The sequence below is a fragment of the Callospermophilus lateralis genome, chromosome 5 (assembly GCF_048772815.1).
Source record: "Callospermophilus lateralis isolate mCalLat2 chromosome 5, mCalLat2.hap1, whole genome shotgun sequence".
Taxonomy (NCBI): domain Eukaryota; kingdom Metazoa; phylum Chordata; class Mammalia; order Rodentia; family Sciuridae; genus Callospermophilus; species Callospermophilus lateralis.
In genome coordinates, this window is record NC_135309.1 from 104,531,475 (window position 1) to 104,556,879 (window position 25,405).

Here is a 25,405-nt window from a genome sequence, read left to right on the forward strand (position 1 = left end):
GGCATTTGGGATAGGTTGACAGTCTCCAGGATATATATGGAGCTAGTGAAGCTAGCTGACTCAGGAAGCAAATGAGAAGGGGGGGTCCTGGGAGATGTGCTTACCCTCAAGCCCACCCAATCCTGCAGTGCTATCCCTGACTAGTAAAATAAGAACTGGGGGCACCAGTCCGTGAGTATAGTCCCTGAGGACTAGAGGCATCCCTAAGTATTGTCCCTTCCACTCTCTCAAGTTACTGTGTTTTATGGAGTAGAGAGGAGCAACAAAATATTATAGGACCTTAAAGTTAAATATGCTGGATTTAAAGGACTGTCATTTATTCTGAGATTGTGTCCTTCCTATTTTTTTTTTACTGTTGAAATTACCTTTATTTTCGAGAACACTGATGATGGGAGTTGAAGTTTTTTAGTTTGGCTATAATTAAATAGTTAAATTTGGTTTTAACATTTTAACATTTCCTTACTTGTCAAACACAAAATTATAAATCGCAACCTAAGGTTTTTGAAATTTGACTAGTCTTTGAAATCCCAAATGACTATTGAAAACGCCTAGCTGTGAATTTGGGGTATGGACGTATAGACTTTAGGCCACCTGAAAACACATTTTCTTGATTCTTTCAAAAGACTTGTTGGTTATTCACATTATGCACAAGTTCCATGGTCAATTGTATTTTGCAACCTTTAGTACTTGGTTTAGAGTATCAGATTATCAAGTAGTCCTCAGTACTCTCTTGATAATTAAAATTGTGCTCAACAGTTTCTATAAGGCTAAGTCCATTCTAACAAAATGACCTTGTTCAGGGATATGAAAAATTGTGTTCTATATGTATAATAAGAATTGTGATGCATTCCTCTGTCATGTATTTAAAAAATAAAAGCAATTTTAAAAAATGACCTTGCTACTTCGTGCATTTCTCACTGTATCTGGTGGTGTTTATTCTCCCAGTTCTTAAAAAAATACTGCTTTGAGACCCAATATTCTTTCAGTGACATACTATGTACCTTCCTCATTAGTAAAAGGACAGGATTGGACTAAGTTGTCTCCATGTCTTTCTCAGCACTAATATAGATTGTGACTGAAGTTGTATATAGACTCTTTAAGGAGGTCTATTTCATATATGTTTGTGTTAAATCTATGACCCACTTTGGTATGGGAGAAATTAAGATCTGTGGCATACGCCAATCTATGAGACATACTACATCTGTAATATGGTGGGTGCCATCATTTGTAAGTGACCCATATGAAGTTACCACAGAATGACTGGACTTCTCTTTTCTCAGGTGTGAAGAATGGTTATGTTTAAATACAGCCATAGTGTTTATTCCAAAAGGTCACAGGACTCATTTATTTTTATATCATCATATGCTTGACACTGAATTTTTGTGTGAAGTGCTCAGTGATTGTTATAATGTAGACAAATGATGACATACACCAGCCACGGTCTTTGGAGACTTTAAATTCATGACAGAATTATTAACTGGCAGGTTTGTTATTTTCTGCAAGTACAAGGAAAGGAAGTATTAAAATAACCCATGCCCATTTGAGAGAGGAAATTAACATTTCCTAAAAAAATTCTTTTCTAGTGAAGGACGCCCGTCCCCCAGAGTGGAGCTGCTGCATAACATCGACCCGAAGTTTGTAGACTTTTCTCCATGTGAGTACCCAGTTTATGGCTACTGTATTCAATCTCTTCGGCTCAAAAGGTGGTTTTATTACTTACTGTCTTTAGCCTAGTTTTCTCTTTGTCTAGCTGAGTTGTTGTGAAGGTAAACAGTTCCTCGTGACACATGGTCCACTAATCGCATGGTGGCTTTGACGCCACAGAGGGCAGTGTGTTGCCAGAGGAGAACCAGGAGATGAATCAAGAAAGGCAGATTTTATGCTTGGCTCTGCCATTACTGGCTGTGTGACCTTTAAGCCATTTCACTCTCCATGTCACAGCTTTTCCCATCTACAGATGGAAAAGCCAGAGATCTCTGAAGCACCTTCTCACTACAGATGTCTTGTTCTTGCCTGAGAGTTCCAGAGTCTTCTTCCAGAAAATACACTATCAAATAAGCCACCGTGGGGTCCCAGGGTGATGCGAGCCACCCGCTGTTTGATCGATCATGTTGGCCAGGTGCTGCCCACCCCTGCTGAATATCACAGGTGTGGTTTTCCCAGCCGTCCTGGAAGTAATTCATCTGGAATCTGTCTGCTGCCTAAATTAATCTTTAAGGAGCCTTATTAATCTTTCAGGGAAAGGGACATTTAGTGCTTTCAGATGGCAACAGATTGTAATGGTCCTGTATAAATACCATGCTAGTGGCCCTAATGTCCCTTGTATAGACACTTTGTTCCAGGAAAGCTTTAATAATTAGGCCCTTTGCCCAGATTCATTGTGAGGCTCATCTTGAGATTATTTTCAGAAAGCAGCACCCTCACATTCCCTGTGTTCATGTGGGTGCTCACATCCCCCCTGTCTAGAAACACTGCGTCCTTAGTTCAGCTCTCCTTAATTATTTGTGCTCTCCGATCTGTGCAACAAGTTGCCACAAGATTGTGCTGTCCAGAGATTTCTGCTCAGAGTTGCCCCACAGCAATTCTAAATGTGTCATAGGGCACTTGGGGCCCAGCTCGCCTTCTAGCAGCACCCTGGGCTCTCCTTGTCCTGTTCTTGCAGCGCTAGACACTGCCTGCCGTTTCCAAGCACCCACACTGTCATACTTCTGTCTTGAATATGCTTTTTCCAGCTTGAAACACCTTTTCTTGCCTCTCTGCAGTTTCTCAAAACCCAGCCCAATGTCCATCTCTGAGTTTTTCCCAGAAGCCCCATAAGAAACAGTTGTTTCTTCCTCTCTGCATCTCATTGCATGTGTCTCTGAAAAGCAACTGCACGTTTTGCGCACCTCTCCCTAAGCTGAGAGCTCCTAGAAGTCAGGGTCTGTAACTTTCTTTCTTTTTATCCTCATCAGTTAACAAAATCCCCAGTACTTGGTAAGCACTCAGTACCAAATCCTTGATAACTGATTGGACAATTGGAGGAGAGTGGGATCAGTAAAGACCAGAGTGGACACTTTGAATCTGGAAAGGAAAGGCCCTGAGACAGGCAAGAAGTTTTCTTTCCTTCTTTCCTCTCCCTCTCTCCCTCCCTCCCTCCCTTCCTTTCTTCCTTCCTTTTTTCCACTGGAGAGGGAATGCTAAATGCTAAATGCCAATGCTAAACAACACTCTACTCTAAGCTATAGCTAGAAATTTCTATTTCTTTTGGAGTAAAATTATATCACTGGGACAGACAAGAGTGTGGTTGGAGCTCTGTGGATGGTAAGAACAGTCTAGATTTGTGCTGTCCAGGATGGTAGCCAGTAGCCACATATGGCAATTAAGCACTTGCAATGTGGGCAATTATGGATTGAGATGGGGTATAACCATAAATAAACATCAGATTTTGAAGACTTAATATACATATATTTTGCTTGATGTATATTACTTGTAGTATGCTTAGGTACTTAATATATATTATTGAAATGACAATGATTTGGCTATATTAGGTTAAACATATTATTAACATGATGTTCATCTGTTTCTTTTCTTTCTTTTTTTGGCCTAGCAATAAATACTGTAATTTATCTATTTCTTTTTCCTTTTCTAAATGTGGCTAATAGAAAATTCAAATTACATATGGGATTTGCAGTATATTTCTATTGGTCTAAAAGGATTGTTGATTCATCATAGTTTATAATTATTGATTCATCATAGTTATAAATAATGATGGGGGTTTTGTTGCATATTTATATATGCACACACTATAACAACATGATGTGGTCAGTATTACTCCCCAGCACTCCCCCGCCTGCCTCTCACCCCTTGGTTCCTTTCCTCTACTGATCTCCTTCTGATTTTCATGAGATCCCCTCCCCCACCTTTCTTTTCCTTTTCCCTCTCTAGCTTCCACATATAAGAGAACACATATGATCCTTGACCTTCTGAGTTTGACATATTTTGCTTAACATAGTGATCTCAAGCTTCAGCCACTTTCCTGCAAATGACATAATTTCATTTTTCTTTATGACTTAATAAAACTCCATTGTGTATAAGTGCCAGATTTTCTTTTCCCATTCATCCATTGATGGACAAAGGTTGGTTTGGTAGTTTGGCTATTGTGAATTATGCTGCTAGGAACATGGGTATACATGTATCCTTACAGTTTGACTTTACTTCTTTAGGTTAAATGCCAAGGAGTGGCTTAACTGGGTCTATGCCTAGTCTTCTGAGGAACCTCCATACTGATTTCCATACTAATCATACTAATTTACAGTCCCACCAACAGTGTTAAAGTGTTCCTTTTTTCCACTTCCTTTCCAGAATTTCTTATTATTTGTATTCTTGATGACAACCATTCTGACTGATATGAGATCAAATCTTAGTGTAGTTTTGATTTGCATTTCCCTAATTGCTGATGATGTTGGACATTTTTTCCTATATTTGTTGGCCATTTGTATTTCTTTAGGAAGTGTCTATTTAATTCATTTGCCCATGCATTAATTGGGTTATTTGTTTTTTGGTGTATAGTTTTTTGAGTTCTTTATATATCTATCTGTTGATCTTATGTCAGAAGTTTAGCTAGCAAAGATTCTCTCATTCTATAGGTTCTCTCTTCACATTCCTGATTGTTTCTTGTGCAGAAACTTTTTAATTTGATGCCATCCCATTTACTAAATCTTGTCACTATTTTCTGAGTTTTATGGGTCCTATTGAGAAAGTTGCTGCCTATGCCTATGTGTTGGAGTATTGACTCTACATTTTCTTCTAGGAGTTGCATAGTTTACAGTTTAATACTAGGTCTTTGATTAGAAGGAGAGTTCTTGAAGGTTGATCATCTGTGTAAGATGATCACAGACCTGTGATTAGTTACTGTGCGGCCTCATCAATGAGTCTTAAACTTTCTGTGCCCCTCACACATAAGACATAAAATACATTCCAGACACATCAAAAAGTCAGTTAGAGGAGAATAGTGGGAAGGCAGGAATGGTTTCTAAAACTTCTGAGTAATTTAATGCACCCAGTATAACTTAGGTTCAGGGGATGTGCAAAATGTGCTGCTCACATTATAAAAGCTGTAAATGCTCTTCACTTGCTAAGTTCCACCTCCAGATAGAAAGCCATGAGTCTCCACACTCACTGGGCTGTGTTTTGGTTTGACATTAGAAGTAGCAGCTTGAGAGCAGTGTTCCTGTGTGGCCACTGCTTGCAGCAGGGTCCTTAGTGTAGCCTGCTATAATTTTTGCTGTCTTCCCTCTGGTACTTCTAGAAAAATATTAGCACAGGCAAAAGGTAAAAGTTAGTAAGGGCATGGAAATCAGAATGGAGACTGTCTTAAGATTGCCACCCATGGGGCTACAAGATGTTCACTTTTCTTGGACTCAGTTTCCTACGTGTTACTTGGTGGCCTTGCTCAGCCCATGATTGTTGCTGTAACTCAGGGATGCTTCCTGACCTTCTGCTTCATCTACCATCTCCGAAGCCATCTTCACATTGACCTTCCCCACCACCTTGGGACCCCTGTTTTGGTTCTTGCACATAATGAGGGACATTGTCAGGTCCTTGCTTCAACATAGAACCGCACTCCCTGTTGGTTCACGCAACAGGGAGTAGTCAGTGCCTTTGGGAGCAAAGCTGTAGCCTCTTCCTCATATAGAGCCACACTTTGGGCCTTCTCTGCTGTGCTTTTATATTTACTTCAGTCTATTGTGATGCAGAAGTAGAAATGAAAAGAGAGTTATCCTTGGGGACTGCTGCTCTTAGGATGATGCTAAATCAGCTTCCTTTGTGGAAGGGAGTATTGAATCCAACCATAAGAAAATATGCACTTATAGGACAGCCAAGTCTGGAAATTGGATTTATAAACTATGTTCTATGAATATGTTCTGGAAGCTTTTGTGGAGTTAAATCAGAAAGCAGCCAGTCTCAGGTATAAATTAATGTCTGAGTTTAATGTCTGGATTATATATCTGAGCCAGTGTCATCAAAGAAACACTTACGTGATTTCTCTCCCCAGCACTTTCCAGATTGGTTGTGCAAATGTATTAGAGGGTGGTGTTTCACCTCCACTTGCCCGAACCCCACTTTCTCAGTTTTATCTTCTGTGAAGATTGAATTCAACAAGCTCTAAGGTCCCTTCCAGGTTCAATGCTCTGTGGGTCTCTATATAAATAGGACCTCAAAGGAGCAAATATGTTCACTCAGTCTCTCTCCTTTGCCACCTGGCTAGAAAGGATGTACTCATTAATAAGTAGTGATGTTGCCAAAGGTGTAGTCATAAATAGGAGAATACAAGAGGAAATGTTAGAAACATAAGCACTAGAATAATTTGAATTATTTCATGATTTCATTTTTATTACATCCTTCCCACTTTTCTGATCCCTGTTCTCAAACATCACACCACTGATCCACTTTCCCATCTCTTCTCTCCCTTTGGGATCAAACCCAGGGGCACTTTACCACTGGAGCTATAGGCCTAGTTCTTTTTATATTAGTTTTAATGTTGAGACAGTGTTTTGCTAAGTTGCTTAGGGCCTCCATAAGTTGCTGAGGCTGGCCTTGAACTTGAGATCCATCTGCCTCTGCCTTCTGAGTCTTTGGGATTACAGGTATATGCCACCACACCTGGATTTCACTCTTCCTTTAATGGATCTTCTTGGAGATTATGGACCAATGTCTCCTCCAGTCATGGTCGTATGAATAGGCATTGCATGTTCCCAGGGAAGCCTGCCTCTACCTGGCAACAGTTTCCCTCAGAAGCTGCTTCTTGGATTTCAGAAGATTTCCTGTCTTAGAGTATAGGGTATATCCAAAAAGGATCCTATCCTTTTTGCTGGGGGAGTTAGGATTCTTTTTTTCATGGTCACATGCCTTTGGTAGGTTGTGACTTGGGTAAAAATACTCAAAGACTGGATCAGAAGATTGGTGTCAATGCATAAACACATATGCAACAGAAATCACAGGATCTTTCATGGACCAGGACATTCACAGTTCTGCAATACAGCACAAGTCTGAAAGATGCATAGATCACAATCATTAGGATGACTACCATCGGGGGGAGGGGAGAGGTGTTGATGTTGATGACGTTTGGTTTGGACCTTTAATATCTCCTGAAAAAGCTCGTGTTTTGAAAGCATGATCCCCAGTTGTACAGAAAGGCTAACAGTGGGAAAGGCTTTTAAGAAATCTTGCAAGCTGTAACCTCATCAGTGGATTGAACCATTTGATGGATTAATAATTTGAATGGCTTCTGTGGTAATTGTAGGCAGATGGGGCATGGCCAGAGGAAGTAGGCTACTAGGGGTGTACCCTTAGGTAGGGATTAGATCTTGTCTCTGGCTCCTTGCTGTTTCCCCCCTCCCTATCTTTCTCCCTCTCCCTCTCCCTCTCTCTCTCCCTCTCCCTGTCCCTCCACCCCCGACTCCCTGTCCCTCTGGGCTGCCATGAGCTGAGAAGCTTCCTCCACTGTGCCCTTGTGCCATCATGTTCTGTCTCACCTCAGGCACAGAGAATGGAGTTGGCCAACTGTGGACTGAACTTCTGAAACTATAAGCCCAAAATAAATTTTTCCTTCTTCAAGTTGTTTTTGTCAGGTATTTTGGTCACTGCAACAAAAAGATAATACAATTACAGTGTGAAGAAATTGGAACCCATGTGCACTGCCGGTGAGAATGGAATAGCTGCTATAGAAAACAGTACTGTAGTTCCTCAAAAAGTTACAAATAGAATTATAGTAGGGTGAAGCAATTTTACTTATGGGTATATAGTCAAAAGAATCGAGAGCAGGAGCTTGAACAGATATTTTTATATCTATGCTCACAGTGGCATCCAGTCACATAAGCCAGTCAAAAAAGGACAAATTCGATGCGATTCCACCAATGTGAGATACCTGGAAGAGTCAGATTCATGATGGTTGCCAGCGGCTGAAGGGAGAGGGAATGGGGAATTGTTTTTTAATGGGTATAGAGTTTTTAGTTTTGCAGGATGAATAGAATTCTAGAGATGGATGGTGGTGATGGCAGCACACCAATGCGAATGTATTGAATGCCACTGAATTGTATCATTAAAAATAGTTAAAATGGTAAATTTTGTTATTTATATTTTGCCACAAAGTAAAACATTTAAAACAAGAAGGGTAGGGTCTGAGGCTTTGCATTATTACCCTGTGACCAGTGTGGAGCACGGAGCCCAGCATCATAGTAAATTCTCAGTTATTACTTGTTTATGAGTAGTGAACAGGCTCACTGGTAGAAGCCACTGTTTTATTATCTCATAGTGTTTCTGGAATCTCAAAGTGCCTACAGATGGCAGTTTGCCCTCTCCTCTCTAACCCTGATCCTACATCCTATATTTTGGGCCTAAAAATAAAAATAAACCTTGAAGACCCAAGTCACTTTGTCATTTGTAATTAACATGATCATACACAGGTGTTTGAAAATATTCATTTATTTTTACATGCCTACCTTTACCATCCCCTGCATTGAAAATAACCAGAAAGGTGGTGTGGGATTTTTTTCTGCCTATTTCATTCTTTTACCCTAGAGCTCTTTGATAGGCTAATAGTGATTTAGAAAGCCACTGCCTCTGGCCTCTGTCAGGCTCAACTTGACTTCCCTCTGTGTCTGGACACTGCCCCTTCTGGTGGCTCCTCTATCTTCAGTTCTGTTCCTGCCTGCTTAGAAAGGTCCTTTCTATTGTTTCACTGGCCCCTGGCCCTCTCAGAGCCTCCCATCTGGCTCTGCTTTTATCCCCTGCCAGCCCCATAGCCAGTGTCAGGTGTGTGGGCTGTAATTGCTTTTCTGTGTCCTTTGGGGGAGATATTTGTTGATCTTTGTAACTTTGTTCTCAGGTAACCTTGAAAGTATTTTAGTTTTGGTTCAAACAGTACTTTTTCTATTCCCTTCCAAGAAAAATCTTCCAAATTACATTTTCTTCTGTGGATTAGTCCATTTTCTATGGCTCTAACGAAATACCTGAGGCTGGATACTTTATAAAGAAAAGACATTTATTTAGCTCACAGTTCTGAAAGTAAAAACTCCAATACCAGGTTCTCCCATCTGCTCAGCATCTGGTAAGGACCCAGTGGTGGATGGCATCATAGTGAGACTGCATGTGGAAAAGATCATGTGGCAAGATGGGAAGCTGAGAGGGGGTGATGGTGGGGGGGGGGGGGGCTCACTCTTAATAATGACTCCTATTGAGGAAACTAATTCAGGGTTCCAGGAAAACTACAGCTCCTTCTTAGTTCAGTGCCCTCATTGACCTAACCAGCTCCCAAGGAGGCCCCACCTCTTAATGGTCCCACCACTTCAACAACACCACAGTGAGGACAAGACCTCGAACACATGAACCCTGGAGGGACAAACCACAGTCAAGCCATAGACAGTACCTTGTATCTTTAAAATACTTCTTTCTAATAGGCTGACCCAGAATCAGTGTCTTTCTCCAGCAGGACAGTGTGGGCAGTAGAGTAACCATCCAGAGTCCTGGGGATGGGGCGGCACCCTTCAAGCTGACTTGTGGGAAAGCCTGGGAATGCCTAAAGTGTGGGGAGCAGCTCCGACCCCAGAGGCTTGCATTCAGCTCCACCTGGGTCCCTGGGTGCTCCAGTGGCAAATGCCATGCTTCCCCGGGGCCCAGCCAGGATGGCTCAGGCCAGGAGGAGAATCACTTCAAAGGCATCTGTTTGCCTTAGAGCAGATATATACCACCTACCTCAGGTACCAGGCTGGTCTTCAGTGTTTGGAGGTAATGATCCAGCCCCATCCAAGGCCATAACTCACCTTGGAAGTCAGAAGAGGTGATAAAAAGAATCCTAGAGATGGATGGTGGAGGCCTGTGCTCACCAGATCGCTTTCACAATCCAGTTGTGTAAATGTGTGTCCGTACTTAACACATGTAAGACACTCCAGTTCTGCTGGGAGAAGCTTGATTACACATGAAGGGTGCTGACGGAGTTACACTTTCCACTCCACCAATGGCTCAGTCTTCAAAGGGATTCTGTGCAGCTTTGTTACTACCTCATCGAAAGGCCTCCTCTTGTTAAAGGTTGTAATGAGGGGTTATTTCTGCTCGTGATTACAGGGTGAAAGAGCACTCTCCCTCCCCGTCCTCTCTCACACATTTTCTGTGCTACATTTCCAAATCTGCTCGAGAGCTGAGACTCATCCAGGTTCAAATGCTTGGAGCTGCTCCCTGTTTCCTCTTCAGAGAAACATTCAATTCCATTTCCCAGCGTTGGGCTGCTTTCTCTGAGACGGTTTATCCCTAAATGCTAATGGCCCTGATGTGCCAGGTGCTGTTGTATGTGCCACAGGTCAATGAAGGTTTCATTTGTTATAAGCTGTTCTGGGAGAGGCATTGCCACTGCTGCTACCCTCCCTGCCTGAGGGCTGTCCAGGTTCCCAGCTGCCCAGAGTCAAGTGCAGAATCCCAGCCTGCCTCCTACAACCTTGGTCATTCAAACCACCCCTTCACTTACCCTCCTCTTCCTCCTTCACTTACCCTCCTCTTCCTCCTTCACTTACCCTGCTCTTCCTCCTTCACTTACCCTCCTCTTCCTCCTTCACATACCCTCCTCTTCCTTTGTTTGTTTGTCCTTTCTTTAGGGCCCACGGGATACCACTGCCCAGGAAGTCTTTCCTAATCTTTCCAAACTTCAGTCCCCTGAGTTTCTCTGGGACACTGGGCTCCTGCTACCTCAGCCTGCAGTTATCCAGATTCATGTGTTTAAGCTGTGAGCTCCAAGGGGGCCAGACTTCATCCAGCTCTCTCAGGGCCTTTTGTAGAGGAGAATCATACCTACTGAAAAAAATGCGTGCTAACAAGTGAATAATCATTAACTCATCTGAAGTTTTTGACTCATTAGAATAGAATAAGCCTAGCAAGAGTAATGATAGTATCATATAGTCTTTTCAAGTCACTTTCACTTCTTTCTGGGGCATATTTGGGAAGTAGCAACTCAGAGGCAACTTTCTTTCAGCCTGAAATTAGATATTGACAGAACACAAAGAGGTGAGATGGTCAAGGTCACCAGCTATGCATTGCCCCTTGCTGGCAGCACAGAATACCAGAGGCAGGCACTTGGGCAGGCAGCTCATCCACCCTTCCTCCAACTCAGATGGAGAAACTGAGGGCTCTCTGGGTCCAGGCCTATCACATTTGTCCAATTCTACTGATTCTAGGGGGTCTCTTTGATTTGTATCCTATACTTGTTTGTTGAGAGGATGGCATCAGACCTTAGTGACAATCATCTCATCTCAATGGGGCTTGCTTTGTTTAAATGAGACTGGAAAAAGGGGTCTAGTAGTAACATCAGCCTTGCTGGTTTCAGATATCATCGGACTTTGTGGACGGTGACAGCTTCTGTTTATAAAGCTGGTCCCAGGAATCCTGCCTGTGCCTTGTACCAATTACATTGGAGGTGGAGGGGAGCAGTGGTTGGGACTGGCAGTGTCACCTCATGCAACATACAGAATTTGAGGGTATCAAAAAAAAATGGATTAGAATACCAGCTTTGGCTTATTTCCTGAGACCCTGTGGATAAATTCTTCTAGTCATCTGTTTCATTTTCTATATATTGGAGACAATTATAGGGAGTTCCTGTAAATATGTCCATCTTTCACAAGCAGTAATTACATTCTAGCTATTGGGACTGGGGAGGGCCAGGGAGGCTGAACTTCTTACTTTATGTATTTCTCAGTTTTAAATTTTGGCAATAAGCACAGATGACTTCCATAATCAGAAATAAAGCCATCAAGATGCAGTTTTGAAAGCCACACCCAAGGACCCTGGTTAGAACATGCTGCCTGCAAAGCTGCTGCTCTTGCACCACCCTCTGCCCCCTCTGCTGGGTCAAAGGCCACAAAAGTGTGAGACAGGCTTCTTAGACCTCAGACCCTGATTTCTCAATTGGGATTCTTTCTCCTTATCAAACAGGAGCTCATTTTACAGCCTGTCATGATGTTAGCAAAATTTGGCTTCTCTGACTGCCAATATTTGTCTTCTGAGCCTGTCAAATTTTCCTTGCTGTGGGTCACTACCTGCCCTCAATCACAGAGCCCAAACACAGATAACTTTCCTCCTTTTTAATTTTCAGAGACTTCCAGGTCGCCTCTTCAGCTTTAGGGAGCACTAACACTTCATTGGAACTGTGGCCTTTTGACGCAGAGGGCAGTCCCCAGCCTCGTAGCCTTCACACAGCCGTCTCAGGAACACACACTCCACGCTGGCCGCCTGCCTGTCAACCCAAGAAAATAAATAAACGGAACCAAACCCACAGCACTTTAAAAACACTAATTGATCCTCACCACAGGCCTTGGCTACGCAGAAATGGCAAATCCCACTGTCCCAATTTTATGTTTGGAGAAATCAGGATAAGCAGGGCAGATAACAAGCCTACCTAAAGCGCTTGGGGGCTGGCCCTGCCTCTGGGAGTTAGGCCATTTAACCAAGGGCCAGTGGCCTTGGCAAATCCTCTTCTGTATAACACCACATGGTTACTTGTTCACAGCCCCACTGTATTAATCCATTTTCTGTTGCTATTACAAAATTCCTAGGACTAAGTAATTAGTACACAAAAGAGGTTTATTAGCTCACAGTTTTGGAGGTTCGAGAGCATGGCACTGACATCGACTCAGCTATGGTGAGAGCCCCCTTGGCTGTGTCACGTAGTGGATGGCATCATGGCCTAAGTACATATGAAAGAGAGAGATTCCAGGTGAGTCAGGGAGCCATTGAGTGGAGAGGGGCCTGACTTGCTCTTTTTTTTTTTTTTTTTAAGAGAGAGAGAGAGAATTTTTTTAATATTCATTTTTTAGTTATCGGCAGACACAACATCTTTGTTTGTATGTGGTGCTGAGGATCGAACCCGGGCCTCACGTATGCCAGGCAAGCACGCTACCGCTTGAGCCACATCCCCAGCCCTGGCTTGCTCTTTTCTAATAGTCTCAGGGGAATTTACTGCGATTCCACAAGGAAGTCTATCAATTCCTTCTGAGAGTGGTGCCCTCAGTGATCTAACACCTTGCATTATACCCCACCTCTTAATGGTTCTACCACCCCCCAACATCACCTCACTGAAGACCAAGCATTCAGCACACGGACTCCTGAGGGGCACACTCAGACTGCAGCCACACCACAGCACCCGTTTACACATTAGCTTTATGTCCCCAGGATTATGATGATGCCAAACCCTGTCATTTCCAACTAACCTCTTATTTATTTGCTTACTTTTCTTTAACCCTGGTCAAGCCTAGAAATTTCAGCCATGGCTTCCAATTTGTAGCCTGTTACTTCTAGTGATTAGAAGGTCTATTCTGATTTTGGTACTCAATATGCAGACAGACTGACTTCCCAATAGTCCTTTCAGATTCAGCACATTGGTATTCCACCTTCTATACTGGAGCCTGCCTTGTACCCAGGTCTGTTAAAGATTTGGGTGGTCCAGATTCCCTTCTTTCTCTCCAATCTAGACCACTCAAGTTCTCTGATCCTGCAATCTGTAAGGATATACACTTTTCTCAAAAGACTCAACTATAATATTCTGGAAAAATGTAAAAACCTCATAAAATTTTATGGGACGTATCCAGTGGAATTAAAATGTAGTAGGTCTACTATCTAAATATTATCTGGTCAGATTCTTTTATTGAGGGGATTACTGGAAATCAAACCCAAGGCCTCATGTCTGCTAAGCACACAACTCTACCACTGAACTATTACCCCCAGGTCAGATTTCTTACATATAAAGGCTGAAATACATCTTTTGGGGTTTGTAAATCCATAAGAAAATTATTTGTGAACAATGATAATTTGTGTTTTCCTTTTCATTCCTATGCCTTTTATCTCATTGTTGTCATCTCATTATACATTCCGATTGAGTATTAAGAAAAAGTGGTGACGTCTGATATTCTTACCTCCATTCCAGTCTCAAAGAACTTTCAAAGTTTTACCACTAAGTATAATGTTCACTGTAGATCTTTAAATAATCTTTTTTTAAAAGCAATATTTTTTTAGTTGTAGATGGAGACAATAACTATTTTTATTTGTTTATTTTAATGTGGTGCTGAGGATTGAACCCGGTGCCTCACATGTGCAAGGCAAGCGCTCTACCACTGAGCTACAACCCCAGCTCTCTTTAAATACTCTTTATCAGAGTAATGCAACCCCCTCCTATTCCTAGTTTATGGGATTTCAAAAACCATGAATAAGTTTGTGATTTTTTCAAATTTCTTTTTTTGCTTGAATTATATGATCTTTTGGTTTTCTCCTTTGATTTGTTAGTTTTGTGATATCAAACTCACATTTTGGAAATATTTTCAATTTGTACATTTGTGAATTTGGTTTATTAAGATTTTATCTAGCATTTTTATATTCATGTTTACATATAAGAACAGCTGGGAATTATGATTTCTTACACTGTCTTTGTCAGTTTGGGTCAAGGTTATACTAGTTTCATAAAATAACTTGAAGGGTGTTCTCTCTGTGTTCGTCTCTTGTGAATGTGGAGTTACTTGTCTCTGAATGTTGATTGAAAGAAAGCATAAAAATCTTCTGGCCTTGATGTTTTTATTTGTGGTAATAATCTAAATTATTGGTTCAATTACTTTTTTTTGTTCTAGTTTTTATATTTTTTTCTCTCTTTTTAAATTTATTTCTTACATACATGACAATAGTGGAGTGCATTACATTCATAATCAATTACTTTTAATTATAGAATTATTAAGGTATTCTATTTTTTTCTAGAGCCTTAGTTCTGTGAATTTATTCTTTTATCCATGTTTTCAAATTTATTAACATCCATTTTGTGTGATATAACTTTTGTTAGATTAAGCCACAAGACATTGCCATCATTTGACCTTTATTTATTTTACAAATACAGCAGTTTCCATGGTCCATGATAATACTATCTCACTATCTTCTCTTTTAATAATATTGTATATTAATGATATTTATTTTTATATGAGTGGTACTTTAAGAGATTTGTCTATTAGTTCTTTCAGAGTTGTCTTTAAGCTTTGCTATTATTACTGCCTATTGTCTGTTTTCTATTTATAAACTTCTGCTCTTTATTGTTTAATTTCTTCTTTTTTAAAATTTTTATAAGAACATTTAACCCAAAATCTACTCTCTTATCAAATTTTTAAGTGCACAGTGCAGTGTTGTTAACTAGGCACACTGTCCAACTGCCCATCTCTGGAGATCATTTATCTTCCACATCTAAAATTAACACCCATCGAACATCAATTCCCCAATTCCCACTCCCTCAGCCTGTGGCAGCCACCATTTCTGGGAGAAATGTCTATGCAAATCCCTTTGCCCACTTTTTAATGGGGTTATTTTTGTTTCTGCTGTTAAGATGGAGGAGTTTCTTAACCATTAACTGTTGGATACATGGCTTGGAAATATTCTTCCCATTCCTGTAAATTGCCTTTTCTGTCTTTTCCTGTTGAACATTTATTGTCAATTATACACACACGCAAACAAACACACACACACACACACACTCACACACACACATTCACAGACCTCTCACTTTATTTTCACTTTCCTTACAATGACTAAAATAATTAAGATTGAAGTCCTTTGTATTATATTGCTTTCCTGTGGAAAATTCAAGCTTTGTGAGAGCTCATTGGCTGATGGGTAACAAGAGGTTCTGATATCTCACTGCTGGGGCACAAATGGACATTCTTGTCAGCTAGAGGCAGGGTCAGTTCAGAACTTTTTACTTGAGTGTTCAGTCCCAGGCAGAGAGATACAGATAGGTCCTGATGGAAGCAGGTGACCACCCGTGCGTCAGTCACCCACAGTCTAAGTGCTGGCATGTCAGCTAAGAGCTGCTGAGTGTCATTGTCTCTCAACTGGGCTAAGAGTCCCTTCCCCCACAAGACAACCTCACTGGACCAGTAAACCCCCATTAGCAGGCTTGATTTGAATACCAAAGACAGTATAAGCAAGATAGCCATGAAGATGCTCTTACTGTTGTCCCTGGGTAATATCCCTAATACCTGAGTGATTTCAACTGCAAAATGAAGAAAAGTCTACTAATTGCACAGGAAGTTATAAGGTGGCTTGAAGTTCAGCACTTCATGTTTGACTGGAAACTCAGTGAGGTGGAAAACAATTCAGAAATCGTGGTATGCATCGAAACTGACAAACCCTTGTTTTGCAGTGGATGCTGCAGGGTCCAGAATCCTTCCAAATCCCTGCTCTAATTCAAGTCAGGCACACCCTCTCCCAATGAGCCAATCAAACACTAGTTTGCCTGCGTCTTCCCATCAGGTTGGTCCCACGGCAGCCATGGGGAAGTGGCAGCACTAGAAGGATGAGAGGTGCATCACATGGGCTGAATGTGCCCACTTCTGAGGTGTGAGAAGTCAGAAGTCCCACACACAAGTATTCCCCACTCACCTTTGACCACCACGGCTTCTCCTCACGGCCCTGCTTCCCAATGTGTGCCCCAGATGGCATCATCTTTGATGTGCTGAGAATCTTTTCTTGGTTTAAGAAGTACTGCATCAGAGGACAGCTTAGTGGAGGAAGCTTAGTAAACACTGAGACAAGCAGTGTCCCATTGCTTATGAGAAAAATAGAGGGCAGAGAGGGAACAGCAGAAAGTTTTAAATAAATACTTTGACCCAACCAGTGTCTCTCTCAAGTACCCAAAGATCAGCAGCGCGTGCGTGATGTGGTTGATGACCCCCTTCTACATGAAGTACAAGATAGGATGATCTTTACACAGGCAAGAAGCTCAAGATGGGCACAGAAAAGGTGCACAGCAAGGTCTACCTGAGCCTGCCCATTTTCATGAAGCACCCCCACTTCCTGGTGGGGGCCACCTGCAAGACTGATCTCCAGAACACAGAGTATACTATGGAATGAATGCCTGTCACTTGAAGGCCCAGAAGCTGCTAGTGGGGGAGAAGGAGTGCAGGAGTGGGAGATGAGGAACAGAACAACCGGGAAGATGCCAAAGAACTCAGCCAGAGGCTCTGGGCTGCATGGGGAAGGTTCTGGAGAAACTGCAGGAGCTCCAGGCCTGGAGCTGGAGGTAGTCTCTGTGGACGCTGGCATCACTGCTACAGCACCTGTCAGAAAAGGAGATGCAGAAGTGAAACGGGAGAAGGGGAAGGGAGCTGGCATCCTTGCTGCAGGAGCCAAGAAACTGGGCCACTCCCACCTTGTGCAACCCCAGTGCATCCTGCAGCAGGACCCAGAGACCAAGAGGAGGGGTAGAGGCGGAAGGGAACCATGGCAGCAGGTCCTGGCCATGAGACCTGGGGAGGGCGTAGAAGAGACCCAGATAGCAGCACCAAGCAGGGCCAGGTAGTCCCTGCTCCAGGTGCCCCAGGCTCAGGAAGGCAGCTGACCCTATACCTCGGATTTCAGGTCCTCATCCCTGATCAAGCTGATTCTGTCTTTGGACAGCTACAGCAATGGCATAAAATGAGTCTGTATTTGCAAAATATATATCTGGTAAGGGTTTAGTATCTGAAATACACAAGGAACTTCTGCACCTCCACAACAAGAAAACAAATAACTCAATTTAAAAGTGAGCAAAAGGACCTAATGGACATCTTTCCAAAGAAGACTTATAAATGACTGACTAGTATAGGAAAAAATACTCAACATGACTAATCATGTGGGAAATGCAAATCATAACTACAGGAGCTATCATCTCACACCTGTTAGGTTGACTATTATCAAAAAGGCAATAGGTTAATACAAATGAGTATAGTCATGGAAAATAGTAGTGAGGTTCCTCAGAAAAGTAAAAACAAACTACTATGTGATCCAGCAAAGCCACCGCTGTGTGCACAAAAGAAATGAAATTGTATGTCGAAGGGATATCTGCATTCCTATGTTCATTGCAGCATTTTTCACCATATCCAAGTTATCTTTGGGTGAATAAAGAAAATGTGATATACACACAATGGGACAACATGAATGAACATGGAGCATATTATTTTAAGGGAAATAATCTATGCACAAAATCACCACAGGATCTCACCTGAATGTAGAATACAGAAAGGTTAAACTCATAGAAGCAGAGAATAGAGTGATAGCCCCCAGGACCCCTGGGTTGGGAGGGGGAGAGGTTGGAGAGCGTAAGTTACCTTTCCACCCGTGGTTTTTCCCATTGCTGTGAAGCATTTCAGTTTGATTTAGTCCCATTAGTCTGTCTGTGCCAGTATTGCTTGTACTTTGGGTGTCATATCTAAGAAATCATTGTCAAGATCAACATCACAAAGTTTTTCCCCTATATTTTTTTCTAGAAATTTTACAGTTTGGGTTCTTACATTTAAATCTTAATCCTCTGTGAATTGACTTTTGGTTTTGGTGTAAAATATGGGTCAGTTTCACTCTTGCATGAGAATATCGAGTTTTCCCACCACCATGTGTTGTAGAGACTCTCATTTCCACCCTGTGTGTGCTCAGCTTCCCTGTTGAAAATCAGTTGGCCTTACATGTCTGGGTTTGCTTCTGAGCTCTCTGTTCTGTTCTGTTGGTTTATGAGTCTGTTTTTATGCCAGTAAGTATTTACTCTCTCTCTTTTTTTTTCTCATTGTTTCTTTTCTAACAGAAGTTGAAGCTTCGACTTACATATTCTCAATTTTTCCTCTTTTTTAAAAGAAATACCTTTAAACCTATAACTTAACACTACATACTGCTTTAGGTATATCCTATGAACATTTTTACTTTCTTCTTAGACCCGTGAGTTGTTTAATAATGTTTAAAACTTACAAATGTGTGGCTTTTAAAAAAATTATCTCAATCCCATTGTAATTTGAGAGTGTCATCTCATTTCAAGATTTTGTTAGTTTGTTTTGAGAGTTCATTCTGTTTCATTTGAATCTAGGGGTGCCAGCTTTCCATTTCTCTTTTAATTAGTATTCTCCTGGTATAGTTTGGGGCTCTCCTCTATCATGTAACCTGCCGTTATTTCCAAATTATGGATGTCGGCTAAAGCCTATTGCAGTATCTCTCTCACTTATTTCCTGAGGCACCATACTATTTTCTCAAGAGAGAAGCTTTTAGTCAGTGTTGGCTTTTCCCTCTAGTGTGTGAGGGGTGTTAGACTCCATGCGAGTCGTGCTAGTTCTCAGTGCCTCTGCAGAAGGAGTTATGAGCAGGGTGCCTACATGACTAGGTGAAAGGGTTGAGAGAAATCATAAGGAGAGAAAAGAAACTAAGAGCTATTGATAGGGCACTGAGTTCCAGGCACTCTGAAGGTATCTCCTGTCTCCCACACCTGCCTTTTCTTCAGAGCACATATCACAATATGGAATAGTGGTTTCAGAACATTTGTTTGCCATTCTCTCCTGCTTAAAATGTGTGTCATCTCCTTTTTCATGAGAACAGACATTTGGTCTTCTGTCCTCATGTCTGTACCCAATCTAGAACAGTGGGACAATAAAAAGTCATTCTGGAATAAATGTCCTTCTTTATTTAAAGAAAAATGTAAAGAAGGACAACTTGGGAAAGACTTTTACAGACCTTTAAAAAGGCTTTAAAAAAAAAAAGATTGGATAGACGTCAGAGATACTTATTGTGACAGCTAGTGCTTGTTTGTAAAGATCTAAGTTAGATTTGACTTAATGGCAAGATTAACAGACTCAAGTTTACTTAAGACTGATACTACTATACATTTATAGTGATTTAAATAGGAAGTTACAAATATTTGTATTACTTACGTTCATTTCAGATCCAGTTTTATATCATTTTATAAAAACTCCTTCCAAAAAATAATTCTTATCTGACTTAACTCTTTACTCTAAAAGATAAATAAATAATAAAAAAAGAAACTCAGCTCAAATACTGCCTTCTTTTATAATCTTTTGACTAAGATATAGGAATTATTTATAATATTAATGTATTTTATTTGAAAAGGTTGAGGATTTCATCTGAATTAATTTCTGAATATAGTACTTGATTTCTGACTGTTAACAACTAGTATTTAAAAATGTTAGAGATTGACAAAGAATCTAAACGTTTCCCGTTATCTAATTTGTACCATATTTTCAAATGTAAGAGATTATTTTTTTCTTAATTTTCCACAAGTAATAAAGAGTAGAATTTACCCTGCATTGAGTTCAATGAATACACATTCTTTTAAAATGAAAATATTGACAGTGGAAACCAAATTAGAAAATAAAGAGATTCATACCAATCACTAAATTGTGCAGTAAATAAGCAAATCTAAGAACTCCATTTTTTTCTTTTTTAAAAAATATTTAATTGATTTTATTTTTTAAATACATGACAGTAGAATGTATTAGAATTTTTGTACACATATATAGTACAATGTTTCATATCTCTGGTTGTATATAAAGTATGTTCACACCAATTCATGTCTTCATACATGTACTTTGGATAATGGTATCCATCACATTCCAGCATCATTGCTAACCTCCTGCTCCCTCCCTTCCCCTCTCACCCCTCTGCCCTATCTAGAGTTCCTCTATTCCTCCCATGCTCCCCATCCCTATACCATTATGGGTCAGTCACCTTATATCAGAGAAAACATTCGGTATTTGTTTTTTGGGGATTGACTAACGTCACTTAGCATTATTTTCTTCAGTGCTATCCATTTACCTGCAAATGCCATGATTTCATTCTCTTTTAGAGCACTAATCTCTAGGGTATATAAAGAACTCAAAAAGCTAAGCATCAAAATAACAAACAACTCAATCAATATATGGGCCAATGACATGAACAGACACTTCTCAGTGTCTTTTATACAATCAATTAACAAATATATGAAAAAAAATGCTCATCATCTCTAGCAATTAGAGAAATGCAAATCAAAACTACTCTAAGATATCATCTCACTCCAGTCAGAATGGAAGCTATTATGAAAAGACAAACAACAAGTGTTGGTGAGGATGTAGGGAAAAAGGCACACTCATACATTGCTGGTGGGACTGCAAATTGGTGTAGCCAATATGGAAAGCAGTATAGAGATTCCTTGGAAAGCTGGGAATGGAACCACCATTTGACCCAGCTATCCCTCTCCTCAGTCTATATCCAAAGGACTTAAAACAGCATACTACGGGGACACAGCCACATCAATGTTATAGCAGCACAATTCACAATAGCTAAACTGTGTAGCCAATGTAGATGCCCTTCAGTAGATTAATGGATTAAAAAATGTGGCATATATACACAATGGAATTTTACTCAGCAATAAAAGAATAAAATCATGGCATTTTTTTCTTAATTTTATACTTTTCTTTTTAAAAAATATCCCTTTCCAAGTTGTTGATAGTTTAGCTGTACCAACCATGACCTCAACCCTTCATGATGCAGTTTCTTTTTCTTTTAGATAACTTGATGGCATGTCATCAAGTTTCATTGGTTAAACTGAATTTAAAACCAATTGAGTTTGAGTTTAAATTCCCTGAACTACTAACCTGAACATAATCTTGAGCGTGAGCTTACTTCTGAGCACTCCTAAGGATATACATTGCCATAGGCTGTTTTTTATTTTATTATTTTATTTTATTTATTTATTGCCTACAATCAGAAGTAGGCAAATGGGAGAACAACCGACTCCTCCATTACTCGGGGTTTCACACCAACCCTCCTCCTTCCTGTCTATCTTAATCCGACTCAAAGCCAAGAGAATAATCATATCGTCATTGTTTTCCCACTTCAGAAAATTACATAGTTGTCTGGGCTGTGTATAGCTATATCAGCAGTTGTGGGTAGACTACAGTGATCAGTAAGGTGATGAGGGAAAGACAACACTAGAAATTGGGCTGCTGTTGGGGAAAAAGAGCCGGCTGTGAACAGGACTAACAACTTTCCTTTTATCTCCTAGGAGCTCACCTGTGACCATCAGGTGAAAACATGTACATTCTAAACATCTGGTCTACTACCCTGCTTTTAAACCAATGCTTCTCAAACCTGAGTGTGCATATAAATCACCTGATTCAGCTGTTTGGGGTGGGGCCTGAATTCAGCATTACTAACAAGGTGCCAAGGAGTGCCTACACTGCACTGCTGGTCTTCTCACTACAATTTGAGCATCAAGCCCCTGGGCTAAAGGACTCTCACTCAGTTTGAAATGCAAGATTTATAATTTAAAATATTTGCATAAATATTTGATTTAAGATTAAATAAATATTTTTGTGAGCTATGCAGTTAAAGACTGAGATACAAGACCTTCAATTTTAGAATTGTCTTACAAGTGTTTATAATTCCTTCCCTAATTTCCTATTTAGGTTAGTTGTATAGCAGATTGTATTCTCTTTCTAATGATCCAGATGCCAAAATGTCTTTCCGGTCCTACATGATCTGGTGCATTTGGTGGAAAAAAAAAAATCCAAAATATATTCAAGCCAGCAAGGCATGAAGATTTTAGAGCATATCTCATAAGTTTGGTTTCTTTTCTCTTTTTTTTCCCTAATATTCTCATTATGTCAACATTCAGAAAGAAAACCCAAGCTTCCAGCAAATGGCAGTGAACTGAGAATCTCTCACCTTGGAAGTAGTTGGCAAATCAAGAGCAAGATAGCAGACTTCTCCTACCCAGATTCTCTCTTGAGACCTTGCTTGAGCTGTGGGTTCTGACTCCTTGCTAGTATCACCTCTGATCTTGCAGAGTATTGGCAACGGGTGTAGACAAATCCCTACAAGTCCCCAGAGAGAATATACACAAGAATTGGGCAACCAATGGTGTGTGCAGGGGAGGAAATTCCCCACACCCATGCCTTTGGAAATAGTTGAGAGGTCACTCTGGCCTGAGTTTTGACATCTGTGCATTTGTTTGACTGGCCAGAGTAGTAGATGGGACATCAGTTGGTTAGTCATTCTGTCTTGGGGAGACGTGGACATTCTCATCCAATATCATCATTATCTGAGCTCACCCTGCATCCTGGGTTCATGAAGCCTGTTTTCTCACTTCTGAAAAATAAAATCTTAAACATATCTACAATTTCAGAGAATGGGATCTAATCACTTAGTGGATTAATCAGTTAACTATATTCAGAAAGAAAATGGTAGGATTTATTTCTCCTGTAGTTTTCCCTCAAAGCATTTAGAGATTAGAAACAAAACACTATATGTAATATTTTAAAGGAAAAAAAAACTCCACAGACTATAAATTTTCATGTTCAGTGTCAACTCAGTTATGTAAAAAGTGATATGAGCATCAAGACCAGATTAGAAGAAATACACAGAAATGTTATGATGGTCCATTCACTTGGGGGAGTAAGGTTATGGATAAATTTTACTGTCCTATTCATTCTGCTCAGTATATGTATTACTTTCACAGTTTAAATTTTTTAAAAGGACAAAGAAAAAGGACACTCTGGGATCAGGCTGAGTCTCTGGAGCTGATCCCTCCCCCCACCAAAAGTGTCCAAATCTCAGTTCAGGGACTTGGGTCTGTAGTTAATTGTTTGATGTTTTAATGTGGTATAGATCTACATACCACCTCAGCGACAGTAATAAATTAGAATGTCTTGGTAAAGACCAAACTCATCAATTTTTTTCCAAAACCTGTAAATGATTAATTCTACAAAGGTTCAGGTCAAAGTTATTCTTCAAACTGTATTGTTTTAACAAAGAAGTCCAAGGTTTCTAGGTTGGTCAGAAAATTCATTATCACTGTAAAACTGCAAAAGGTCACAAAATGTCTCCTTCCACAATAAAATAGTGTATAAGAAAAATCTCTTTTTCTCAACAATTCATTACCCCAGCAGAACCAAGAGAAACCTCTGACATTTCATATCCTTTTGCTTCAGGGGAAATAAATGTTCCATAGATCATGGAGAAAAATGACAAACAAATTAATGAAAAACAAATACACTCCTGCAGCACGTCAGGCTCTGCCAGACCAAACACAGTCACAGTCAGCTTTTATTCTCAGGTTCTTCCAACGCTGAAGAATGACAGTTTCCAGAATAGCATCAGCACTGTAGTGAGAGAAAGCTGTACACACACTGAAGAAATGCACATTAAAGAAACATGCAGTGGAAAAACAGAAGTTCTATGATTGCATGCATACTTAACCTAGGGGGAAAGTCATGGCTGGCAAGGCATCGTTGAAATCTCGAGCTGGAGAGTGGAAGCATTCTAGAAGTTGTCCACATCCCTTCTCGTAATGCTTTATACAAAACTGTATCTTGATTGAATTCGGCGGTGCTCAGTTTTCCCACATCCTAAAAATTCCTTCCTTTAATTCTGCCTCATTATGCCATTGAACTTTGTCAAGACGTGGTTTACCTGGGCTTTCTCCATATCTCAATTTCTGTTCATCAGCCAACTAATTTTAACAACAAGTGTGTTTCCATTTTTCATTATATTTCTAGATAGAAATGATACGGATAATGCGAAAACTCACTCTGACTCCCGGCCCCAGCCCCTCTCCACAGAGCTGCCCACTGTTAACAGTTTTGTCCTTTCAGTCCAGTTTATTTTTAATTTTATTTATGTATTTACTTTTATTGGTGCATTTTAATGATACATAATAATAGAATTCATTGTTATATATTTGCACATGTACACAATGTAACAGTATAATTTGGTCAATTTCATTTCCCAGTTTAAATGTGTTTATTTATACAATATGGATGGGTGGAATTGTGTGCATGGATATAATACTTTCCTTACATAAGCGATATCAGATAAAATGTGGGGTTTTTTTGCCACATGCTTTTTTTCTCTCAAGGTTCTGTCTTGGAGATCTTTTCAAGTCAGTTAAGTATAAATCACTGATTCTCAGTGGGAGCTATTTTGCCCCCCAGGAGAAATTTCTGAAGAACTTTAAGACCATCCCAACCTAAGTGTGTGTGGAGCGGTGCTCCTAGCAGCCAGGGGTAGAGGCCAGGGATGCTGCCAATCATTATGCAAAGCATAGAACAGCCGAAATTTCAATAATACCAAAGTTGAAAAACCCTAATCCGAATCTACTGTATTCTTCCGATTGCTGCATAGTAGTTGTGTGCATCAGTTTTTCTTCACTATGACCAAAGTACCTGACACAGACAACTTGGAGGAGGAAAGGTTTAATTCGGCTTTCAAGGTTTCATTCCATGTCTGGCTGGTTCCATTGGTCAGGGCACCTTGAAGGAAGGTCGCTTAGCTCATGGCAGCCAGGGAAAGCAGAGAGAGAAAGGGGTTGTGGTCAACAACAAGACAGAGCCCCCAAGGGCACACCCTCAGTGACCTACCTCTCCCAACCAGGCCCTACCTGCCTACAGTCTCCACCACCTCCCAGAGCCCTCATGACCCAGTCACCTCCCTGAAATCCTGCCTCTGGACATTGCTGCACTGGGGACCAAGTCCTCAAGCCATGGGCTTTGGGAGGCATTCTAGAGGCAACCCTGATGGTAGTCTAGAGCTAACTGAGGCAGTCATTTAGTAGTGCATTTAGATG

At 40.6% G+C, this 25,405-nt stretch overlaps 1 protein-coding gene and 1 long non-coding RNA gene across 2 annotated transcripts in view; one reads left to right on the plus strand and one right to left on the minus strand.

Moving 5' to 3' along the window:
• Arsb (arylsulfatase B) overlaps positions 1-25,405 on the plus strand; it is a 174,670-nt gene that overhangs the window by 104,877 nt on the left and 44,388 nt on the right. Inside the window, exon 6 of the mRNA XM_076856066.2 lies at positions 1,584-1,654. Coding sequence (XP_076712181.1) covers positions 1,584-1,654 — 71 coding nt within the window. The remainder of the gene's footprint in view (positions 1-1,583; positions 1,655-25,405) is intronic.
• On the minus strand, positions 6,861-10,425 carry LOC143399356 (uncharacterized). The gene is made up of 3 exons (XR_013091403.1): positions 9,804-10,425; positions 7,518-7,625; positions 6,861-7,031 (listed from the first exon to the last, which is right to left on the minus strand). It is a non-coding gene; the product is annotated as an uncharacterized LOC143399356 (long non-coding RNA).